At 33.7% G+C, this 26,337-nt stretch overlaps 1 protein-coding gene across 6 annotated transcripts; it reads left to right on the top strand.

Moving 5' to 3' along the window:
- The first annotated feature begins 38 nt into the window (after positions 1 to 38).
- On the top strand, positions 39 to 26,167 carry LOC117238379 (mediator of RNA polymerase II transcription subunit 13). Of its 6 annotated transcripts, none has more exons than XM_033503243.1 (17): positions 39 to 177; positions 12,482 to 12,815; positions 15,244 to 15,412; positions 15,525 to 15,670; positions 15,761 to 16,190; positions 17,182 to 17,331; positions 18,844 to 19,411; positions 19,488 to 19,694; positions 19,780 to 21,501; positions 21,574 to 21,913; positions 22,011 to 22,309; positions 22,600 to 22,791; positions 22,949 to 23,260; positions 23,382 to 23,720; positions 23,794 to 24,078; positions 24,149 to 24,420; positions 24,544 to 26,167. In XM_033503243.1, the coding sequence occupies exons 1-17, from the start codon at positions 109 to 111 to the stop codon at positions 24,674 to 24,676; spliced, it is 5,967 nt and encodes a 1,988-aa protein (XP_033359134.1). In that variant the 5' UTR covers positions 39 to 108; the 3' UTR covers positions 24,677 to 26,167. The 6 variants fall into 6 exon arrangements, with proteins under 6 accessions (XP_033359134.1, XP_033359132.1, XP_033359133.1 ...); XM_033503241.1 differs by having other exon boundaries at positions 22,916 to 23,260; XM_033503242.1 differs by having other exon boundaries at positions 15,513 to 15,670.
- The last annotated feature ends 170 nt before the right edge of the window (positions 26,168 to 26,337 follow it).

Raw genomic sequence — 26,337 nt, 5'->3', positions numbered from 1 at the left:
ATGTTCTCGAATAATAGCGGCCTCGCCGTGTGATTTTTCGGGGCCTGAGAGAGGCGCGCCGCCGCGAGAAGTGTTGCTAATGAGTGTACGCCGTACGATGGAGAAGCCATGACGCATCCGTCGCATCAAACGAACGGCGCTAGCCTGGAGGACTGCCACACGAATTTCTTCGCACTGGTGAGTGATCAGTGAGCCCACTCTCTTCACTCGTAAGACTCATATAGTCGCGCATATCTGCTTCAATGTGTGTGATTTGAAGAATCGAGATGGCAGAATGGAGACGGAGGCTTCAGAGGATAGAAGTGCCAGTTGTCCAATGAATGTTTAACGGTACCGCGTAATGTCGCGAGCAGAAGTCGCCCGGGTTAACCTATATATCGGAGAATTCCCGTGGGCAGTACTCGATCGTTCGTGTCGACGTCGGTGTTGTGTATCGCGCGGCACTCCCCTCCCCTCCCTTCCCTCTCACCCATTGCTGTGTGTACAGGGTGTTCCAGTTTTTTTCTGACTGAAACCTTTTCCATTATTCTCTATGGATATAAATAAGGAAAATATGTCGTATAAACATAGGTTGTTTGAAGCTTCATTAAGAAGTTATGAGAGAAATACGTGATGCGAAAGGAACGATATTACGAACTGCTAAATCGTCAGGTGTGTCTCATGCTAGTAGTTTTTGAAAGAAAAAGCATGTCAAGCAAAAACTAATACGTAATGAACTAATATAAATGATTTGATTAATTCAGTGCAAAAAATTTAAGAGTGAGATCTAAGGGGAAAACGAAAGAAAGAATTCCAAACAAATAACAACTAACACAAAAAATGAAATAAAATGATCATAGAGTAATGAATTCAAACTTTTACCGGTGTGTCTTATGACTATTGTCAAAAACGGTAAACATTTCGAAACAGAGTATTAATAGCTAGAAGTTTGGGTTAGGTTGTCAACCTATTTTCGTTTTGCATTATAGTAACTGAGAGCTTGTTGCCATTCCTTTTGTATTTCGTATTTTTCTTAGAACTTTTTAATCTAGTTTCAAACAACCTATATTTATACGACATCTTTCCGTTATTTGTTCATAACACACTAAAAAGTCTGATCGAGCAATTGGAGCACCCTGTATAATATGTACATATATAGCATGTCTCGAAAATTATGGTTCAAGATGAGGAAAATTCTGTGATTCAAAATGGAATAACAATCAAGAATGATAAAATTGCGTTGGAGGCTCCGTTTCTGAGAAAATTGAGTTTGACAACTTGTCAAGTGTACGCGAACTTGATTAATTCCCGTGTGTATACGAGTGTACAGTCAGCAAAATCATTCAATACTTTGTTTTGTATACTTACTTGACAATTTTTCAAATTCAATTTTTTTAATTTTGTTATTTTTAATTTTCGTGTTATGTGGAATGTATAGAATCTTCTTAACCTCGATTTTGTACCACAATTCTTGCAGCGCGTTGTATATACGTACGTATAAATACAGAGATTTACGAAGGAAAGGGGAATAAATAGTATTTACTGATGAGAATAAAAAATGTTTGATCAATATAGGTTCTAAAATTTTGTTGGTAGCAAAATTAGAAACGACGCAATCTCATTCTGAATTTAAAACATTATACTGAGCAAATTAAGAAACAATTCATTTGTGTTGATATATAAGTGATATTTTGTGAGGGAGTTTAACCATATCTACAAAATTCAATGGGTGTGTGTAGGTTTGTATAATTGACTGTCTATAGGTATTTATACAGGGTGTCCTAAGTTTTACCGTATGAAGTTTATTAATGTGTTCTAGAGATAAAAATGTCATATAACAAAAAGTTCATAAGTGAACTTTTTCTTCGTAGTACAATTATTCAGTTGTGAAAAAATAATGAGAATCAATATCGCACATGAAGAAACGAATCAAGATCAAAACCGATTTCAGTTTATAAATGATTGGACATTGCGATTATCCGATGTCAGATGTGTATCGATAATTTCGTCTTGTATTGATGCTTCGCATACTATTTATTTCACATTTCATATTTGTCCTATAATTTTTTAATTGAGGATTTATAACATTTTTTTGTTAGATTGGTGCGTATGAAATGTCATTTGTACGAATTGCGGATTTGACAGATTAATTTCCTCCTATGAATCTAAATTTGGAAAAACCGATATGAAAGTTATTAGAAATACAAATGTTGCATTTGAGAACTAGTAATTCTTATAAATATAGAATAGTGAAACTTGTTAGTTGAGAAAGTGCATCGAATTATGTCTAGATTAACAGTTAAACTTTCATTTGAAGAAACAGCATTTTGTATGCATCAATCTAACACAACCTTATTTTTCTAGTTTTATTTTTATACTACTCTGATGAAGTTTGCACGGAAAACTGGACACCCTGTATAAACGCGCAAGCGTGTATACGCGCGTCACTGGGATTTAAAGTTTATAAGACCCAATGTCATGCCTGATTCACGTCGGCCCTGAGTTTCCCACTCGTGAGAGAATTAAGGAGGTTGCAACAGTGCTGACCACTGATATCCTTTGATTACCGTAGTGAATATTGTTCGATTGTTTCTAGCGTGTTATGTTATTGTTGTTTTTACTACTAATCTCTGGATAAACTGTTGAAAACGCGGCGTGTTTTCGTCTCTTCCCTCAATGACGAGATAACGAAATCGTCTCTCGTAACATTCCTTTCGCCTTTCAAGGGAACCACAAAACTGTGCCAGACGATTGTTTGCACCGGTTGAAAGCCCTCGTCTTTGCTCTGCTCTGGTCCGACAAGTCTAGGAATTTCTTTTCCGTTGAACTCAACGAATCTCGAACGTGTATGTATGCGATGCATACCAACCTATCAGAATATATTGATTTTTCGTGATACACCTGTCTGTGTTATATTTTGAAAATAGGATATTGATTCTTATTAACGTGACATTAGGTTAATTTATTCATTAATAGAATATTTAACAAATTCTAAGTTTATTCTGAGATAGTTTCGCTTGCTCAATATATATATATCACTTTTTTAGTCTTTTTATCTATTAAAACATTCTAAAAATTTATCCACTTATGTTTAACATATAAAATTTATTTGTTATATAATGTAAATTGTATGTTATTCATCAATGTATTCAATTTTATTGAGTAAGTGTTCGTTGATGTCTCGAGATACCATACTCGTGAAAATCCCTAGAAATCCTGAAGAATGTAGTTATACTTTGACAAATGAAAATGTAATACCTTGCCGTATATCATATGCTTTGCTAATTTAAATATTTTTATTAAACAAGACACGTTATCTATTCATTCTTGAAAGCTTTTTTTTACTGATGCTTTAATGATAAACGTATAACAATGATGTCATTAATAGGGACTAATACCCTAGGCGTATCCAACATCAGATACGTATTTTTTCCTATTCGTCTATGCAACCATTTCTGTGAATAGATTTTCGTCGAATGTACGACTTATCTTCATTAGTTTCTCTGAACTTTCTAAGAATACCTGACATACCTGTGAAGTTGTTATTAAACGTTGTTTCTGCTGAAGATATACGATTAAACATAATTCACACGTGACAAAGCTCAATTATATTTTACCTTTTGTAACGTTATAACTTCATAACATTTTATCTGCCTCTATGAATTTAATATGAACATCAATCCCGAAGTAAATTACATATATATTTCTGTTTTGTTATATTTTGCATTAATCTTCTTATTACATTTTTAACAAAAATTTAATTCTTTAAAATATGTTACTCATTGAGATGTCAGTCGCTGATAAGCGATTACTTACACATCATTAAAGAAATAATTTCTCTTTTTTGATTGTTAATATTGATATTTTTCGAATATACAGTTAAAAGATTTACTGCAATTCGTATTTAAATACAATTTAAATACAAATAAATATTAACGATAAAAAAAATTCTGAGTATATGAACGCCTCAGTGTACAAATATTTAAATGTGTGTCAGTTCAATACGAATAATATTTACGCGCTTCAATGAAATAATTAGACGTTTCATAATAAAATTTTAATCTTTGTTTATGTTCACGAAACTTGAAAATGTATATTAATATTAAATAGATGATAATACATTGATTTAATAAATATTGAAAAAAAAGAATCACTGATAATTTAGTGATATAAAACGCCTTCGAAACTGTGGCTAAAGAATTTTTTTACTTTTGGGGCCAACTGCCCCCACGCTGTTAATTTCTACTGTCTTTTCTTTTTTTCTAGTAAATTTGTGAAAAAATAAAGGAGTATAATGTTTAGTAAAAGATCGTAATTTTAATAACAAAAAATAGTAATATTTTATACATAATGTGATAGCCTGAATAAATCTTTACATTTATGACACATTCGTGACTCTTGTATGCTTTTAAAGTTTGGTCATCTATTTTAGAAACGGCCTGTATGCAAGGCCTTTAGGCTGTCTCTCCCCTCTTTCTCTCTTCATTTTGACCATGCAGAATGCGCGCGACTCATGTATACACATACTTATCACGGGTATAACGGCGAGACAGACACATTTTTCTGTTACACTCGCAGTGTACCGCATTCTCACGAACAGTCAATCAAAACATCCACCTGAATGAATTTCTACTGTTCGTTTCGTATCTTCCTTATATTTTTTCTTTCTCTCCTTTTTTTAACTTAATTTTATAGTAGCGCTCGTCTGGATAACAACAAAATGAAGAAGTTTTTGGAAATTGATTTTAGGGGATTTTCCAAAGCAGACATCATCGTGATAAAAGTTGTTAAAATGAGCTATTCGAATGATTGGGATTTATAAAACATTAATTATTTATTTTAATTAATTAAATTAATTTAATTAAAATTAATTAAATTAATTTAATTAAAATTAAATAAAATTTATTTAATTAATTAAAATTAATTAAACAGGGCTTATTTATCGATTGTTTATTTATTATTATTATTTCGACTATTCTCCTTAGGATTTTTCTATTTTATTGTACATCTTCATTGGATTAGATTAAAATTCGGGAAAGTTTAGTTGTTGCGTGTCATGTCGTCAGTACTGGTTTGTCGGTTGCAGGGAAAACTATGCTTTCGTTTTGGCTCCCCCCTCCCCCCGCCCCGTAGCTTTCCCCGATGAAATTCGTTTATGTCTGACGACAGTTCGTCGGCCTCCGCTATTCCGCACGAATTCGATTTAAGAAATTATTTCGAAATTATCTACTAAGGATATTTACTACGTAACATGACATGATCTTGGAGTACGGTATATTCTTGTATTATTTTTACCAATATTATGAAATATCGTGATTCTGATAGCATCTGAATTTTTGTGCAATCCATTCTTTTATTGGAGTATTATTTTATTAATTTTGAGGGTCCTCGTAATTATTTGAATGTTAATAATAACTCACTGAAATCACTTTTTAAACTTTTATTTACATTCTTTATAAAGCATAGTTTAACAATTTTACAGTAATACCAATTTATTTATTTATTTCTATAGTTAATCTTCTTATTATTTCTATTCTATTAATTAATTTTTCTGTGTATTAAGGATCGAATCCTTTAAAGATTATTGAAATGATTAATGTCCTTAAAATTCACTAAAAATCAGAAATAGATACTTCGTTTGATACCCACAGAGTGACATATACAATTTTTTAAGCAGGTAAGACCTCAGATGTTTTGAATAGAATAACTTTGTTGGCGGCTTTTTGTGTACAGCTTTATAGTTACTTTGTATTCACGGTAAAATTCGAGTTGCAACGGCCTGGTAGGAGCAATGCTCGGTCGCAGTGGTTCTCAATACAAATACATGTATATGTATATACAGAAACACGTCCATCTATTATCAAAGATAATTAAATAATTAATCTAATTAATTAGATAAGCACACATGTTAATTTTATCAATAAACATCTATATCTCAACATAAAATTATATACTGAATTATAATTCTTGAATAATTTTAATAATTTATTTAAAAGAAATTATGATGAAATAAATATTTTGTTGCGATTTGTGAGGGAAATTTTTACTCAAGTGAATAATTATTGATATCAATTGTAACAAATTATTTTATACGTAGCATATTTTATTCTGTCACAATTCTCGATTTACCGTTATAAATCGAACGACGGGAGAACAGGCCAATAATTTCTCAGTTAACTAAGATCTATAATTAATTAGGAATATTAATAAATACCCATCAATTGTCGGTTTTCAATTGCAATTTAGTTCGACCCTCATCCGCCTCTTATTTCCCCAATTCAGTTTATTTCTCCTAACACTATATAAATCTAGAGGGATATTTTCAAGTGTAAATAACGAGAATAACTGTAATGAAACGTACGTTACAAATAACACGAATGTATACATAATATATCAAGTTTATCGCAACTTGTCAAATTAACAAGGAGTGAATGAGAGTTGATCTCCTCCACAATTCATTCAAAAATCAAAAGTTTGCTTCTTAATTTTTTTCAACGTATGAACATACTGACAGAATGGATGCTAGATTACAGAAATAAAATTGAAGCACATCTAACTTGTATTCTTTTTCCATTGAGCCCTTTAATTCTTCAGATCATGATAGCGATGTGAGAATTCAGATTCACCTTAAAGGACACATGTTGTCCAATTTAAGGTTGAAACTGTCTGTACCTTTGATTCAAATTGTTATGGATCACCTATGATGCAATAGCGATACAATGCAAAGGTTAAAAGTAGCAGAATTTGTAAGATTCCATTGTCGTTCTTTGAGTGGGGAGCAAAGTGTGCTCGAAATTGAGACTCTTGATCTTTTTCTTCGATCAAATTTAGTCGAGATTCATCCGAAAGTGGTTTCTAAAAGTTTGGTGATGGGATAAAAAAAAGAATGATGTTCCGAGGTCAGCTCGAAGCAAAAGTGGCGAGCTCAAAACCGAGCAATGTGTAAACTCTCTTGTAGTCTTAACACGTGACGTCCTCGCAGTGCAAGGCTTTCACCTAGGCTGGTCAAGCCCCCTTCGACTTCTCCTGTTTCTCTCCACGGAGCACCAGTTTCAGCATAATCTAGCCGAGTGACTTCGTCGACGAAGAAGCCGCGTGCCTCACGTATCTCGCCCGAGAAATCACCAGACCGGACTCTGATATAATTTAGAATACCCAGTGTCTCTCGAATCGAATTCTTCTCTCGACATTTTTACGTCGAACTTATTTTGCTTGAACTTATCTGACAATGACTGATAAATGACATTTAAGTAGTCTTCATAATTTCATGAAATTAAATTCAAAATTAGAGTTAATACTTGACTTCGTTTGGAGCGAATGGAAACATATGAAACAATAGTAAGGGCATGCTAAATATTTACAATTTCCTTTGCACGTATAGAGAAATAGGAAAATAGAGGATGACGAGATTGGATGGCTAGGATGATTGTGCGATTCGTGTACAATTTTCTGGTAAACTTGTCAATTAGACAATTTAATTACAGGTTCGACAAAGCTGCATATTACAACATACCTTGTAATTTATTTTAATATAATCTACGTGCAGATTTTTTGTGTATTGTAATTAATTATGTGGAAATAATAACTGAGACAGGAATAGGAATAAGCGAAAGTGATAATAATATATATTAGTCAGCAGGATGCTGTATTTGAATGTTGAGATGAACTGTTTAAGTTTAAATAGAGGAACACATAATTTTCTACGTAAAAAAGTCATTCTTTCAAAGATAAGGGTATATAATTTAATTGTTCTGTTAAATATCGTTTATTTTATATTTACACTTTTTCACTTAATGAATAATTTCTCACTTTGTTGTGCTTGTTAAATATTGATACATGGCTAGAATTTATTTTTTCCTTTTTCGTATAATTTGTAAATTCTTTTTTTTTAATGGTAACTGCAATTTTAACCATTACTTCGAAATGTCGTTTAGATATTAATAACTGATTTCTAAATTAAAGATAAATGAAAATAAATAATCAAAAATTATTATAGTTATTAAATATCAGTATGAGTATGTATGTAATATTATTGAAACAATCATATCTGCCGTAATACTTCACTGTAAGTTAACATAAGGATAAAGGGACTTTCAAAATAACCAATAATAAGAACAAAGTTAGAAGAATCCACACAGCAAGTACGATTTCATAGGGAAAAAATGAAAGAGGAACGTCGGTGGCATCGTAGAGGCGTACTGTATCCACTTTCGAGTAACTTGTACGCAAGAGAATTCCGCTTCGTTACGCACGTGAATGTAATGTTCGTGCTGCTTTAACGGCAAGCGTATAAGGAGGGCAGTAACAGAAATGGGAATTTACAGCTGTAGCTGCGTTCTACGCGCACCGAAACACGCTCTGCTACTAGAAAAATGAGATTGTACAGTTTTCTTCTGTCTTCATTGACACGTTCGGTCGGCATTGTTTCCTTCTGGTGACACGATCAATAATTCGATGTGCAATTGTGTATGTTTTCGACTCGAACCATGAGGATTGCGATCGGTTGCATTTGGAATTATAATCGGTTGAAGGCTGCGTCGATACTTTGTCCGTAGTTATTTCGTTGTTCCATATGTTTTTGTTCTCACCGTTCTAACCAATTTAGTAAAATGTTTAGACCAAAATATTGTACATTGATAATATTTGAAGACATTAAAGTAGCAGATGATATGTTTAAATATGTTTGGAATCTAAAATCAAAGTTTCGTACTGTTATGATAGATCTTTATATGGTCCATAGCTCAAATTTTTAATATGAAAAGTAAATTTTTAAAGCTACGGAGTTTTGTCTTTTTGGTAATATTTTTTAATTTCAAGGAAATAATATTTAACACAATGTATTATTTGATTCATTCATTGATTAATCTTTTATACTCGAAAAGAAAGAGTAAGAAGAAACATTTAGAAATAAATGTGTAAAATAAACTTGTTAGAAATGTTTTATTGTATACTAAAGAATTATGTTCGAGAAGACCACGACAACTACTAAAATTTGTTCTTCATTACACCAGGAATGTAGGGACATCATTGAAATAAAGATAAATTTTATGGCCCAAGTAATATGAGCTCAAAAAATTCCCCTAAAAATTATCTCGGTATCTTACAATTTAATATCCAACACAGACTGTTAAATTATTCGATAATTACACGTCTTAAAATTTTAGACAAACTGTAACCACTGATAAAATAGAAAATTTGGAAAGAGGGCAAAGACAGGATAAAGTAATGCAAAGCGAGAGAAAAAGAATCTATAAGAAACGATACCGTGGGAGAAAAGCAATACGAATACAGGCGCGTACGACAGGATGAAACGAGGGAATGTGGCGGACCCGCGAGTTGAATCCACGCGGGCGGCCTTGCACGTCGCCTTGCTTGTATTGATCAGCAAGCTTGACAGCCCCGTAGCGTTGCGATGGGCGCCTTTGCTCACCGATTATTTCGTCTCGTCGACACGATAGGCGCCACCGCGCGCCCTTACCTTCCCAATCGATTCTTTTTTCATCTATTGTCTCTAAAATATAATAGAATCAAGAAAATATCACTTCTATTCGTTATATTTTCATTATTATAGATAGAATATAGATATTGGTGTATTCCGAAAAATTTTGAATTAAATTTTGGGGATGTGTAATTTTATAGGTTATTTGGATATTTTATCTAATTTCCCAGGTATTTTAGGTTATTAGTACTTGTTGAATGACATTAATGATAAGATATAAACAATTTGGAAAGAATTTTTCTTTCTTAAACAGGTTTAATAGTTCTATAGTAATACTTCGCAATAACAAATAATATACTTATCTTTTTGTTTACAACCATAAACATAAATTTTTTGCATCTTGAATATTATATGTGTGTCATAGAAAAAATAAACTCATAGAAAAAATTGATGTTTTGTACTTTTTAATTTGTAGTATTTGCATAAAAAAATAAGTAGTCTGAATATGAATTAAAAGTAACGTTAACGATACACGATAAAAAAACGTTATTAGATTTATATATTATCCTATTATTATCATAGGAAGTTTCCGCTCTTATTTGAATCTGTTCCGGTTATGTCAGCTGGCAATATGACGTAAGAAAAGGCGCATGTTTGATTGGTTGAGAAGCGCGCGACCTGCTCGCGACTGCGCGTGTCTTTATTACTCTGACAGACACATCGTGGCGCCATACGATAGACAGACGTGCTTACGGTGGCGCCGCGGTTCATATACATTGTACTAAAAACAAGAAAATATGTGGAAATTCTCTGTTCCACCCTGCTATTATTACTGTCTTAGTGTGATTATGACAGTTTTTAAGTAACAGAAAGTAGCAAATGTTATGCATAACCATCTAACAAATAACAACATGTCTAAATCATATCGAAAAGGTATTATGCCTTCTAAAGTGTTTAAGATAAATGAAACTTTAGCAAAGTACATAAATCTGATTAGGCCTAAACTAGGTCGTTAATAATACCGTTGTAATAATTACGACAAACTTATGAATTACTGAATTATTTAAATGTGTCAATAATTAACGATTAATTTGTATTTAATAATAATTAAAATTGTGTCTCTCTCTATCAATTCTTTTTTCTTATCTTGTACAGCCAGTAACAACAAAATGTTATTTGCAAACTTATAATAAGTTACAGTAAATTGTTTTAATAGAAAAGATATATAATTATCATAAAACGATTGATTATGTTTGACGTTGAGTGCATTTAAATTACAAATATCGTTCTCACGCATGCGTTAATAGCAACTGCACATTTCAAGTGTTCAGAATCGACTTTAAACTGTATATCGATTACCCACGAAAAAAGCATCGACTATTCGTATAGAAGGCAGCAAAAAATGTATGAATCAGATGCATTAGAGATATCAGACCAGGGTGAATGGCCTCTGACTAACCAAGATAAGATACATTTTTCCTTAAACATGGATACCTTGTATACAACTCAATTTCAACTAAAGTATTTATCTTCCTATTTCCTTCCTATCAAGCACAAGTTCATTGACGTTTTCAGAAAGTTGCAAGCTGATGTAACGGAAAATTTAACGTTCAGTGCAGACTGATGCGTTCAACGGGAAATCATTTGGTTTCGTTACAGATATCTGTATGAATATTTATGATTTATTCATCGCTTTCACTTTTTATTTAGAGTCCTCCTAATAAATACATAGTTATCATATATTAGTAATTTATCATTATATTTTTTATAAATGCTGTTAATAAAACAAAACAAAATTCTTGTGAAACTGCAATTAAAAAGTTTATGTATGTCTCTAACCTACATTGAATATCTATTTAATGTTCGTATAGAAACATTATTTAGACTACGCAAAATTGTAGTTTGCAGTAATTTGTATTAAAATTGTAAATTATTAATTATTTTATTGCTTTAATTCTTATTAGCAAAGTTATAAAAAAACATAACCTTTTTCTTAAATCATTATGGTTTTACAATTAGTACAATTATATTGTTGATGTAAAAACTGTATTATCAATATCGATAACTCTTCAACAAGATATTAATTACTTTTTAGTAAACAAAATTGCAACGTAATCTCAAGTTCTAATACTAATCTGCACATTAAAGGAGAATCTTATTGTTCACGGTTAAATCAACGATTTGTTACGTTGCGTGACAAATGGAAATAGAATGCGGCGAAAGTTCAAGGACCGACCTTTCTCAATGGTCAATGAATGATCCGATACATTCCCTACAGTCCCTAACCTATCTTCGCTAATTGGAAGAGTTTGTACAAGTGATATGTTATACGTGTAAATTATATATTTTATCATTGCTTTTAGCCGCTGACACTAATAAATGTATAATCAAATATTATTAAAGATATATAAAGCTTCATTTAATTAATTTAACAGATTTATTTTTCAGTTAATTAGATAAAATATATGACATTAACAGGATAGATTATTTTCATATATCCATTTAAATTCCTTCTCAAAAGTTCAGCTAGAAGTTAGATCTACCATGCAATAGTTCCTCTTTTTGAAATTATCATAGTTGAACATTTTAATATCTTAATCACAATACATTTTAAAGGCAATCTTGTAGAATTTATTTGACTTACTAACGGTAAATAGATCGACTACCTTTTAATAAATTAAGAATTTTAATTCTTCAATTATTAAAAGTCAGTTATATCCACAAATTGATATTACATTCAGCATCATTTTGTTTCAGCATTGATTAATACAATATCGAAATACTCATTGTCAATATGCCTTTAATCATCATCATAGATATACTTTTCCCATGAATATTAATCTTTATAAATATTATATCTTTAAAAAGAAAAACGACCTTCTATCCATACATCTTAGAAAAAATTATTCAAACGCTACAAGTGCACCACTGTATATCTACGAAATTTCTATCTTAAAATTATGAACTAGTCGTTTTAACAATTCTAGTAGCTCTATTATTAATATTTGGATTGATTCGTAGGAGTTTAATAAATGTGGCTAACGAGTAATTTTATTATTATAGACGGATCTCTGCGGTATCAAATGGAAGAAGCTCGTGTGGGGCGAAGTAGCCGGCGATTTCGGGGGTACCCCCCTCGAGGACCCGGTGTTATCGAGCTTCTCGCGGTGCCTCGCGGGTGACATTCTCTGCGTGTGGCGACGAGTCGCCGCTACACCGGCTACCTCCGGCCCAGCAACCGCCTCGGCAACTGGAGCTGGAATCTTCGACCTAGGCATTGCACCCTCGCCCGCACCGCCACCCCTTTCCCTTACTGCCGCTAAGGAACTCTGGATTTTCTGGTATGGCGAGGAACCTGATCTCTCCGGTCTGGTGTCGCCGGAACTCATCGCGTGTGGTGAGTAATGAAGCTCTTACTATCCTCACGGACATCTTCAATTCTCTAATAGACATATTTTATAATAGACGATAGAGTCATAGACGCTTGTCTGTTTGTAAGATGTGAAATTTATGCGTCTAAATTGAGAAATATACAAGGTGTTAACCTCGTGCCCTATTAACTATGGTCGATCTACTACGAACAACAATTATACTCAAATGTAGTCTTTACTTTAATTTTAATCTTTCTTCTGGATCCACACTATTGAAAATGATTGAAGTACAAACAATATACAGTATCTCGTACTGATTTTCATATCAGTTACAATATTTTAAAAGCAACTAGTTAAGTTTAATAAGCATAAAATAAATTATAAAGCTTAAGGCGAATAGATAGATTACGAACGAAATGAATTTTCTAAAACAGTAACGAGTTGTAAAGTACATAAGCTGAAGAGGCATCAGCTATCCGTATTATATTTAAAATACTTCTCATTAGAATCGAATATATTATTCGAATTAGAATAGAATAATAATCATGATTTCTTGAGTTACTGCAACATAGGGTAACATTGTTCTCGTATGTTAAATATTCAAGTAATATGAGCAAACAAGTCTTGGAATTTCTTCATTACGTATCGGACTTACTCCTGAGAGAACTATAAATATTTCTACATATTTTCCTCTGTTGAAACTGATCGTAATCTATTTGATTTATTAGGGTTTGTTATTGGCGAGGATTGATTTATATATTTATGATTCATCTTAAGAACTGAACCAAAATCTTGGAAACTAACAATGTTTACTTTTTAATTCCTTTCAACTTCCATGACATCTGTTACTTGTATCAGAATAATATGAACTTTAAACCTTCGATTACAATAGTTGAATCATAGATGATCCAAACAGTTTAGATTAGATTTGAAGCTTAGAGGGAGAAGCAGAAAACCATTGCTAGTTCTTACAGAATTAAAATTAATATTAAGATTACAAAAGCCAAAAGATTTGTTATATATACACAATAAAATAACGATTGAATGATACCGTAAGAATAACAATTCATTGATTAAACGATCGGATCAATCCAAAAGCGATATACCGCGAATTCTTGTGGACGTCGTTGTAGAAAATCCCGTATGCTTTTGTTTCGGAGAAAGAAGGTGTGCAAAGCGAACGAAGCGGTAACGTTAGCTAGACCGTGTTTCTCTGCACAGGGTCGCTGAACCATGTACTTGTCTGCAACTCGGTGCGATGCGACGCAAGGTTCCATTATTGTGCATCGCAAGGAATACACCAATTGCGGAACCAACTAGTAAACCGTTAGTCTTGGTTAAACCAGATTTTTGGATGCTATAGATTAAAAAGAAATTTAAACAACTATACATATATTCTGTCAAAAATTTTAATAAATCATCAACTGTTAAATGGATGTAGAAAAATATAATTTTTTCCTTATCGATATATGATGAAAAAATAATTTTATGAAGTTAGAGAAATATTTGTTTAGCACAAACTATGCGATAATGAAAATGACGGTGAAAATAACTCTTTTGAATACACATATTTAGAAGTGAAGAATTTCATATAGAAAAGTTAGTTACAATTGTTTTGTTGCCAGCAAGATATTTTCAACAAAATATACATTCTATGAAATCTTGAATACTAGTGAAATCGAGATCTGTAATATTTATGAATATACTATACACATATAGAAATCTAGGAATCTATAGGACATAATTCAATTGAGTCCATTTGATTTTTATATAAATATGCAATAAAGATGTAAAATATAAATATGTATATATTGCAATTTATAAAAATTATATTACATAAAGTGGTATAATTTGTTTTATTGTAATACTAATTTATTTTAGAAAGTGAAACTGATACATACCACACACTCACACAGTTGATGTTCATGAAGCGTAAAGTTCATTACTATTTCACGAGTAAAGCAGAATTACGTTGCTAAATGCAAAATTAGACGTATTTTTTGAGAAACGAAAATATAAAGTAATACCGTTATATTATAAGATAAGAAAATGTATATTTCATCTTAGATCACGAGCATAAAATTCTAGAATTTTTTAGTTGTCTCGACCAACATTTCTTTTGTCTTCTACGGATTGCCTAGCGTCTACGTGACTGGCTGTAATTTTATACACGAATTGCATTACTTTCACAATGGAATCGGTCGTTTCTTTCGACCAATAAGAATAGGCATTGCCTCGATTTGATGAAGAAAGTAGATCGCGGGAAAATAACAAAAACTACGTGCTTCTAAAACAAAATTCATTTCGTTCCTTCTGTTCACAAAAAGAAAAAAAGTGTGAATGTAAAACGTTTTCTAAATATTATATCAAATATTATACAAATTTTTGAAATATTATATTATATATATATATATAAAGTAAGATTATGTTCTAATATAAATATTTTGATTACAGAAAGTGAACAGGGTTCTTGGGAAAGCGGATTATCGTATGAATGCCGGTCACTTCTTTTCAAGGCTCTGCATAACTTAATCGAACGGTGCTTACTATCTCGTGATTTTGTTCGCCTTGGAAAGTGGTTCGTACAACCTTATGACGGATTCGAGAAACACCGTTGCAGTAGGTACGTTCTTCTATTTTTGTTAATAATAATTTTCAATCATAGTTACGAGACAAACTATTAATCAATCTTCTTGTAACTTAATTCAGCAAAATAATTTTAGTACCATTTACAGTAGCCACCTGTCATTCTCCTTTGCCTTTTTTGTGCATGGAGAAAGCACTGTATGTGCAAGTGTGGATGTCAGGCAGCATCCTGCTGTGAGACATCTTACAAGGGCTTGCTTACAACGCACCCAAACTTCCCAGTCTGGTGTCAAAGGTAAGCTAGATTCTACAAGATAATTTAAAAACGCAATAGTATATGCTGCTACTGCAAATATGTAATTATTTAATGTATCTTCTGTTTCAGTGATACTAGCTCCTTATGGACTAGCAGGTACATTAACTGGCCCAGTGGGGCGTACAGATAGTCAACTCCTTGAAGAATGGAAACACTTTTATCCGATTAATGGCAGTAATGTAGAAGCAGGACTTCCATCTCTAGTAGAAGTGCTTGTTGGTGGTGTTCGCATGCGTTATCCCTCATGTTATGTCCTGGTCACAGATATGGATGATACTCCATCTGATACTGCTCTTTCTCCACCAAATAGTCCTGCTAGTTATGAACATCCTCTCTTGAGTCAGCAGGATATACGAGCGGCTACCGAATTACCAGAACGTGTATGGGCAGAATGTACTTTGAGTTCACCAATTTCTGCTTCCAAGACAGAATCTTCCACAGAACCTGGAACCTGGACCTTCATTGATCCAACACAAAAGTCTTCCTGTACCTGTTCAAAGTAAGTAATACTTTCTTGTAACTTTTATTAGTGAGTCTAACTTTTACTGCATTGTATGTAATATATTTCATATTTTATTTCATGTAGTGGTTAATAGTAAAGTTCAGAAATTTCAGGAATTTCGCATTGATATAATTTGAGAAATTGTTTGTTAAAACAATTTCATATTTTTTCCCCATATTTTTTATATATATCTTCATGATATAAACAAAAAAAAAGAACAATGCAGTAATAGCGATAGTAGTAATAACACTTTTATCCAAAGTTTGTAGTATAAAGTGAAAGTATATATAAAGAATAAGATTACTGTTAGATTTTTAACTATTATCTTCCTTGCACATTTATTATATGTAGCAGTAAATATATACGTCTTTTCACTGTATCTTATGTTTATTTGATAATATTCAAAATAGTATAGTCTGCAATTGTTATTGATTCTATCTGCATGTTATAGCACAATTTATAAAATGTAGATTGTTTAAAATATTACAGTACAAGTAGTAATTTTTTTAATGGCTGTTGCTATATGTGCATGTAAATTTAGTTTTTGAGAATGGCTAGAATGCAATTATTTCTTGAAATTGGTTCTCTTACTTATGACAACAGGACTGTCCTATATTGAAAACTTTCATATAAAATAATATAAACTTTATGTTCCTTTTAAACAATACATGGTAAGTCCATATCATAATAAAACTGAACATAAATCTCAGGATATAGTTATCATGGGTAAGCTTGTGTACTTTCTTTAAATTTTAAATAAATAATAACTAAAAGTTTTATTCAGATTAAACATTATATTTTTTGTGAGAAGAAAGATTTTAACATTATATCATTACACCAATGTAGGTTTGATAAAATTGTAAAGATAATAAAAGTTGATATTAAACTACTTATCTATTTCTATTCCACACGTTGCTGCTCAGTAAATCAGAATAATTAAGATAAGTAAACATATGAAAAAACGAGATATTAAATACATCGGTTGCAGGTATGCCACCCCCGGGGGTTGGAAGAGCCTGGCCTCCTCTCAGGTTCAGAGGGAGAGAGTAGATAAAGGTGGACGGAGGGTCGTACCGTTTCATCGACGCTCTACCACCCAGTGGGATGCTTGCCCCTCTGTCCCTGCTAATGCCCCCAGGTGGGTAATTTCTGCCCCGATATCAATGAAAAAAATCATATTTTTTCCCATACCTTAATTAATCACTGCAATAATGCCAATATCGTATGATCGTTATAATACCATAACGTCATCTTTTAATTCACATCGCTTATGAAAGCTCTGCTATTTATTTAGTCATAGGAGTAACTAAATCTAATTGCACGAATAACGCATTAATCAAACGTCATTGTGCAATTTTTCTATCTTCTTTTTGTGGGGGGGGGGCTCATTTTTGGAAAAATTATGAATATTAATTGTGGTAAAGCATACACAAGAAAAAGTATTCATTATTATTTTATTTTAATACATAACAATACGTAAGGTGAATTTACAGTACAAATTTTATTACTCTGATTATTGAAGAGAAGCAGCTAATATGCATATTCCATATATACTTTAAATGGGATCTATTACATTTGTGTGCTTATTAATACAGACTATAGTAAGTATATTCATACATAACTGGTAACCATTATATATTGTTACATATACAGTATCATGGTATTCATAGTTAAGGTATTCCAAATATCAAGAAATCATAGAAATATGTCTCAACTTTGATTAAATTTAAGTAGTCATTATTTTTTATTTCATGCTTTATTATGCAGTTTTAGTTTTCATTTTATATATACTAAATAAACCATATTGCAGTATACAAGGTGTCCAGTAAAGTGTTTAACAAACTTACTCACATATTCAACAAATCATCCAGAACAAAAAATGTTTTATTAGCTAGATATAAGTATTGATTTTTGGTAAATGTGTGATGTGGAGTAATAGGCTGAGACTTCGTTGGACCACATATTATAAAGGTGCTATTGGCAGTAAATTATCATTGAAATTTTATTTAATTTACTTTCTTACTTGGAGGGAATAACGTTAAAAATCAGAAGAAAAATATAGTTACAACAAGATGATAACACTTCATTATATTGGGATAAATTTGTTAAATTTCTAAATTTACTTCTTACCTTACCAGACACCATGTATATAATTGAATAAAAAAAGCACATTTTTATATAATATTATCAAAATGTTTTTTTTTGTTTTTCCTTCCTTTTCTAAAGTTTTACCACTTCTAATTTGTAACAGTTTTAAACTATTTAGCTCTTTCAATAGTTAAAGAATGCTTTGCATGTGCATAATAATATTATTTATAACTTAAGCACGATTTTTGTAATTGTTATTTTCCTATTTGTGCATTGTTTGCTTCAATATTGTAGTTGAATCATGTTTAGATATATAATTGTATTTTTAACAATTTTCCTAAGTAGTAAAATAATTGTAGGTGTGTTGTATCATAAAATTCTCTTCATAAAAACGTTCATGGTGGTAGTTGTATGTGTATCATTTTTTATTCAGCATGAATCAACTTATCAAGGTCGATTATAGTCATCAAATTTAAAATATGAAATATATCATTAATATTTTTATGATACCCGGATTATTAAAAATAACTTAATTTATGATTATGTTTTCTAATTGGGATAGGTCTGTATTGAACAGAACAGAAGCGCCAAGTACACCACCAGGCGGACCTCCTTCTTATTCAAGGGGACCACCAACAGGGGGAGATTGTCTACCAGTTCCATCTGTTGGCTCACCAGGATCTCCTGCACCTTCACCTCTTCCAACACCACATTCCGAGCCAGCATCAGTTCCACCAGCAGAGCCTACAATGCCTACTCTTAGTCCTCAACCACCACCCAGTCATACAAACACTGCCCCACCACTAACCCCTTCTCAAGGCCCAAAATCAATTTCCTCTGCATGCAATAATCAAGTGCATAGTCCAGCCCCTGGACCAACATTAAAACGACCAGTCTTAACCTCTAGAGAATGTGAGGATATATATCTAGAAAACGAACAGTCATTACCTTGGCTCTATGATTATTCAACGCAAGAAGCATGGCTCAATCATCCTGTAAAGCGTTTTAAGGAATCTAATACCAGTCCAGTCAATGTGAGGAGCAATACATTATATCCACCAATGAATTCTCAGGTTCCTCAATCTCAAACACCCAAATTAGAGATTAAGCAAGAACCAAATGTCAATGTTGTAAGTGACCTCTTTCATTTGTCTGAAATATTATTTGCATTTTTCATATACATTGTATTTATTAATATTCGTGCAGGGAGATTGCATCGGAAGAAGAACAGATCCGTATGAGTTTGATGCAACAGGTGAAGAAAATGGCACAAGCGTTGATGGACTTAGACGGCCAAGAGATGATCCTACTAAACCAGGATCGTTATTTACTAGTGAAGGTCTTCAAGCATCCTATAAAGATTTAGACCAAATCTTTGATAATTCCGATCCTGACACTTCTAGCGATGAAATCGTACGCATTGCCTTTCCTTTTCTCTCTCTGATATTTAATATTGCGTTTGTGATTAAAGTTACAAATTATACAATATTTTTTATAGAATTTAAACCAGCTTCAAGTACAAACTCCCCCAGAGTCGAATAGATCTGGTGGACTACATGAAGAAACCAGGGTAGATGCCAATAACAGACATAATAACCGGGGAGTTGGCGTGTTACGACCAGAAGAACTTTCCAAAATGTTTCCGACGCCACCATCCTTAGAGCATAATCCCGTTGCTTCGCCTTGTCAGTTAAACGACCCTTTAATGGACCAGACGGAACTTTCTGTACCTCAACGACCACTTAGGCATCTCCCCGACATTTATCCGAACATGGGATCTCCTCAAGAAGAACCAATCGATGATTGGTCCTACGTGTTCAAACCTACACCTATTTGTAAGATGGTTGGTTCTTCCAAATATGCTCCACTCACAAATCTGCCCAGCCAATCTCTACCACCTGTTACACTGCCATCGCACTGCGTATATAGATCTTCTTGGCAGTGCAACTCTACTTCCAACAATTCAGATAAACCACTTCCACCAACTAGACCTGGTTCAGTTCAACAACAACAACAACAACCATGCCCTCCGAGTCCAGCACCATTGGGAGCACCATATCGCTCGGCAACTATATCTGGAAGACCGCCGCCGCCGCCATATGATCAACCAAGTCCAGCTACATCTACCACCTCTTCCTATCTGAACAAAAATCTGAATAGCATCGAAGCAGACACACCAGGCCCTACTCGTGCGCCAGAATCGAACTCTCTCATAGTGAATATCCTCTTAGGTGACACTGTGCTTAATATCTTCCGTGATCACAATTTTGACAGTTGCAGTCTCTGCGTGTGCAATGCAGGTCCAAAAGTTGTTGGTAATATTAAAGGTGCAGACGCTGGTGTGTATCTTACCCACTCATGGTCAGGCGGAGCACTGTTTCAAGATGATGATCAGATTAGGTGCAGTTGTGGCTTTAGCGCGGTTGTAAATCGACGGTTAGCTCATCAAGCTGGCTTGTTCTACGAAGATGAGATGGAAATTACTGGTATTGCAGAGGATCCAGCAGAGAAGAAAAAGGCGTCTCTAATCGCTGTAGCCTGTGGAGGGGGCAAATCGTCAGAAGGTTTAGACGTGATACCACCTAATGTGTTAGAATTACTCAGAGAACAGTGCCTGATCATACAGAGCTCCGCAAGCAGTCTTTACAGAGCATCCAGGATCTATTCCTCAATGAAGAGCTACCCGATGCTTACGCCTACTGTGAATATGTTGGAATTCAATGATGGTAACGAAGTGTCGCTAGCAGCTCTCGATCAGGGTAAAATTAATGGTACACACAATGAAAGAACTAATCGTGTAATTGGAGTGCATCGATGGGTGTTCCTTAGAGCGAAAGGACCTCAGTGCAGTGGTGATATCGTGAGAATGATGAGAGCTCTACAACCACTGTTGCAAGATGCTGTGCAGAAAAAATGTACAACTCGAATGTGGGAAGCACCATATACCGTTGCAGGTCCCTTGACTTGGAGACAATTCCATCGTTTAGCTGGTCGCGGAACCGATGATCGATGTGAACCTCAACCAATACCTGCATTGGTTGTTGGATATGACCGAGATTGGCTGTCTTTATCACCTTATGCTTTAAGTTACTGGGAGAAACTACTCTTGGAGCCATATGCTGGACCAAGAGACGTCGCCTATGTAGTGGTAGCACCAGACAATGATTGTGTTATTAATAAAGTAAAATCATTCTTCCGCGAACTATCAACTACATATGAAGTAAGTAAATGAATTTCGCATAACATATTAATATGTTTTTATCTTTGATTATAAAGCTATGATTTATTTTAGATTTGTCGGCTAGGAAGGCATACACCTATTTCGAAAGCGTTACGCGATGGTATTCTTCGCGTTGGAAAAGCATCAATACAGAAACAAGTCAAGCAACCAATAGACGATTGGTTTAAACTTTTAGGAGAGAACCAATTAGGAGAACTATTGCGATTGTATGCGCAAGTCTGTAATCATCGATTAGCTCCATATTTAACACAGGTTATTCAAGATCGAAGTTTGTTAGATCCTGGAGACTCGCAACCGACCAACAAACAACAACAGCCGCAAACAACTATTCCTGTTACTGACACAATGCCAGCCACACCTGATGTAATGACTAACAAACCAGAATCAGTTGGTACGTTTTCATATCAAGTACCTTCTTACATTGTAAGTTAAGTTATCCTTACATTTGTTTAGAGATAAATTTACATATAAAATTTGCACATTTTTAGAAGGAGAAAATCCTAGAAGTGAAACACCGTCATCAAACACAACAACAAATACTAATTCTAATACCGGTAACACAACACCAACTTCACAAACTGCCACGATACACACTAATACAACATCGGGTCCAGATGAAGAGGAAATCGAGCCTCCAGCTATAGTCGTTTACTTAGTAGAACCTTTTTCATTGGGAGGTCCCGAAGATGCTGACCGACGAAGACTTGCTATTTTAGCTTTGTTACGTGCATATTCGACAGCAGTTAATAGCATGCCTGAAAATCTTAGATCCAATATCAACGTTCAGGTAAGATTGAATTGTGATTTTTCTTACGTTTTGTTAAAAGATCTCGAACAACGGTAAAATGGAGAACTGAAGAAGTATTTCGCGCCGACTACATCTTTTTTATATTATAATAAAAACATTCTTGTTATAATTTATATTTTTAAAATTATTATATTTATATCAATTTATATTATTTTAATTATATTAATTTATATTATACACGTTAAAGCGAAATAATATTCAACGTTTTGTACATTGTACTTCAAATTAAGCAACTTACTAATTTATTTTCCATTTGTTTTCATCTTCAGATAATATCTTTGGAAAGTATAATGGAGTTAGGACGAGCTAGGGAAAGGCGCAAAATACAGGACGAAATGAGAGCTTTAGCGTTAAACGTGTTTCTACAGGGCCGCCGGTTATTAAATCATAACTCCACAGTAAAAAGTCTTACTGGTTTTGGTACCGCTGCCGCAGCAGACATTTTCCTTAAGAGTAAAGATGTAAGATGCATTTTTGTATTTTGTGTAGAACTGTTCCCTTAAAATAGACAATCGCGTTGCCCATGTGCCGTTTAAGACGACGAAAGTAGTAAAAGTAAACAGGCCATGACTCGATCATTTTCAGTCTTATAGTAATACTCTTGCAACTATACATCAGGAACGAAATAGAGCCCCGTACCGGTTGTACTCACCCGCCTACGTCTTGGCTCCACTACGGGCGAAAAGCGAAGCACCAGAGTCTTTTGGCATCGCTGGACCAGAAGAGTGTGCAGTTTTGTATCTCAGCTATTGTCTTAGCGAAGATCAATCATGGCTGCTAGCAGTTGCAACTGATGATAGAGGAGAAATATTTGAAACAGCTACTATCAACATTGATATACCAAATAGAAAAAGAAGAAAACGCGCCTCAGCCAGACGAATTGGATTACAAAAATTGATGGATTTCATACTTGGTGTAATGTCTCAAGGTGTAAGTAGCTCACAACAAAATATCAAATGTTGTTTAAAATATTGAATCATAAAAATTAAAAATAATGAAAATACAATTGAATTAAAAAATATATACTCAAATTGGATGTTTCCATACTTAGGTACAACCTTGGAGGTTAGTAGTAGGTCGTGTGGGGCGTATTGGACATGGTGAGTTGAAAGGTTGGAGCTGGTTACTATCCAGAAAAGCGCTTCTCAAAGCCTCTAAACACCTTAAAGAAATATGTGGCCAGTGCAATCTTTTATATCCGTCAGCAGCACCTTGTGTGCTTAGCGCCTGTCTAGTCTCCCTTGAACCAGATTCAACTCTCAGGCTTATGGCTGATCAATTCACACCTGATGAAAGGTTTAGTCAGGCGTCAGTAAACTGCCAATTATCTACACCACAAGATGTTACGTGCACTCATATTCTCGTTTTTCCTACATCGGCTACCACACAGGTACAAATTTTTTTTTAAGAGAAAAAATTTAAATGCAACTGAATGTCTAAAAATGATCATTTTTCTGCTACAGTCATCACAGACTGCATTTCAAGAGCAGCATATTAATGGACCAGAATTAGGAGATGATGAGCTATTTTCTGCACTAAACGATGATATGCCAGAAGGTATGGAAGGCATGGGAGACTTCAATGACATCTTCAATGTATGGCCAGAGGCTGGTGCTGGTGGAGGTCAAAGCCCTGGTGGTAGTCCACATCGTCCTGAAGGATCCCCACTGGGTGGAGATGGTGGAGGTTCAGGATTAGGCAATCATGATGGTCCTGGTAGTCCGTTTCCATGTAGTAACACACCAAGAGTAAGTTAAATATTTATACATATTATCTGTCTGTAAACGGTTAGTTAACTGTAAAATTTATAATTGATAGGTAGCAGTTGCTGAACAAGCAGAAGAAGTTGGAACTCTATTGCAGCAACCACTTGCTCTTGGTTACTTAGTGTCTACTGCACCAACTGGACGAATGCCACCATGGTTTTGGTCAGCCTGTCCCCATTTAGAGGGTGTTTGCCCAGTGTTCTTGAAAAATGCCTTACATTTGCATAGTCCAGCAATACAGCAGAATAGCGATGATCTATTGCAACAACAAAGTGCACTCACTGCTCATCCATTAGATTCACAGTATACCACCGATGTGCTCAGGTTTATATTGTTGCTTTCATTGACCGCATATTTTAATTTTTAATTTAATTACTATAATTCAATATAATTCATTTATAAATATCAAAATCTATCATTTTATTAATTATTATTAATATATTTCAGATATGTGCTGGAGGGATACAATGCACTATCATGGCTTGCAGTGGATGCGAACACGAAGGATCGTTTATCCTGCTTACCAGTGCACGTACAAGCGCTCATGCAACTCTACCATGCAGCGGCAGCTCTCGTCTGACCCACACCTTCTCCTTTCGTAGTGCAGTATGTGCACCTCTTTCATGCACTCCTTTACCATACCGCCACTTGGGGCTTTACGAGAGCAACTGGTTTCCTACGTCCGTCTTCAACTGTTTGTTAGAGACTTTAAGATTTCCTGGATAACTGGGAGAAAACGATCCTTCAAATATTAATCGATAAACCTCCAATGCGAAATACTGACTTTTTTTACTCGATTCTTTTTTAAATTAATACGATAATACGCCGCGATCGTAGCGTAAACTTGATGATTATCGATGCACAGTAATTCTTTTTAACGTTTTTCTATTCGTGTAATTCGTCAGGCGAAAAAAAAGGTAAATAGATCGTATTTTGTGTTTTCCGAAAAACAAAAAATAAGATAACACGAGATACTATTATTGATGACCGTACATTGCCGCATACCAAATGGAATCTGATGAATGGGAAGTAAAATTGTATGTGCGAGAGATTGATAGAACGAATGAACATGTGCGAGAACGAAAGAAAGTGAATAAAAGAGAGCATGTAAGAGAGAGGAAAAAGAGAAAGAACGAATGCGCGCGTATAAACGGAAAGAAAAGGAGAAACAAAAGAAAACGCGCTATAAGAAATTAACTTACAATTGCCTCTCTGTCGGTAGATAGTTCAATTACAAATCAGAATCTCTAGAAAATTACATAACCAAAATGTTTTTAATTGTAAATTGAATTTTGTACAAAGCTTTTATTATTAATAACGACGAAGTAATATAAATAATATTACGTTGTTTTTTAATTTTATATAGATGATGTAAATGAAAAAAGAAGAACGGAAAAAGAGAGGCGATATACTTCTTTTTTACAAGTAAAAATGCCTCGTACAAGCCCCTGGTGTGAGATAATTGCATATTATACTATATTATGCTCGCGCGGCACTGGGTCTCTGTTATCATGTTTCCTGGACCCATTAGCGCAATTTTTCGATGCTGTTTGACAAATTTTATTCAAATTAGGTGACCTTTATATATTATACATACATTAATAGTGTAAAATATTGTTTTTAAATAATTTATGAAGTGAGAGACATCGCCGAGATATTAGATAATTGAGAATGAGCGAAAAGAGCGCGAGAGAGTAAATGAGAATGAGAGAAGAGCACAGAGAGGTTTGTTCTCTATAATTTAGGAAACAGATGGTTTCACATACAAACAAATGAGCGCGCGGGATGAAAAAGTATATAAGGAAAAATAAAAAGACAAGAGAAAAGAATACAGGGCGCGTCTGAATGAAAGCCGATGATGGCTAATTGCGTCAGTCGCATAGTACAAATATGACTTGTACATAGCAACCCCTAATCCTCTCCCCCCTATAAAGTTAATTGGTTAATTTACTCACACACCACACTCACACTGTATCTATAGTATTTATTATCTGGGTAGAACATCATTATTGGGATTATTATTATTAATTATTATTATTATTATTACCATTATTATATTAATATTACGAAATACAGTTTTATGTGTATATATAATTATATACCTCATTTCACATGAAGTGTATGTATGTCTTACAGTTTTGATGTTGCAAGCATAGTAGAAACAGACTAACATTTTCATTTCTGTAAAATTTACCACTAGTTTAAAATTCACTGTGCATCATTTTTCTGGTAGTCACATTC

This window comes from Bombus vosnesenskii, unplaced genomic scaffold (assembly GCF_011952255.1).
Source record: "Bombus vosnesenskii isolate JDL3184/JDL3185 unplaced genomic scaffold, Bvos_JDL3184-5_v1.1 scf7180000013492, whole genome shotgun sequence".
NCBI lineage: Eukaryota > Metazoa > Arthropoda > Insecta > Hymenoptera > Apidae > Bombus > Bombus vosnesenskii.
This window is presented reverse-complemented; position numbering and strand designations above follow the sequence as displayed.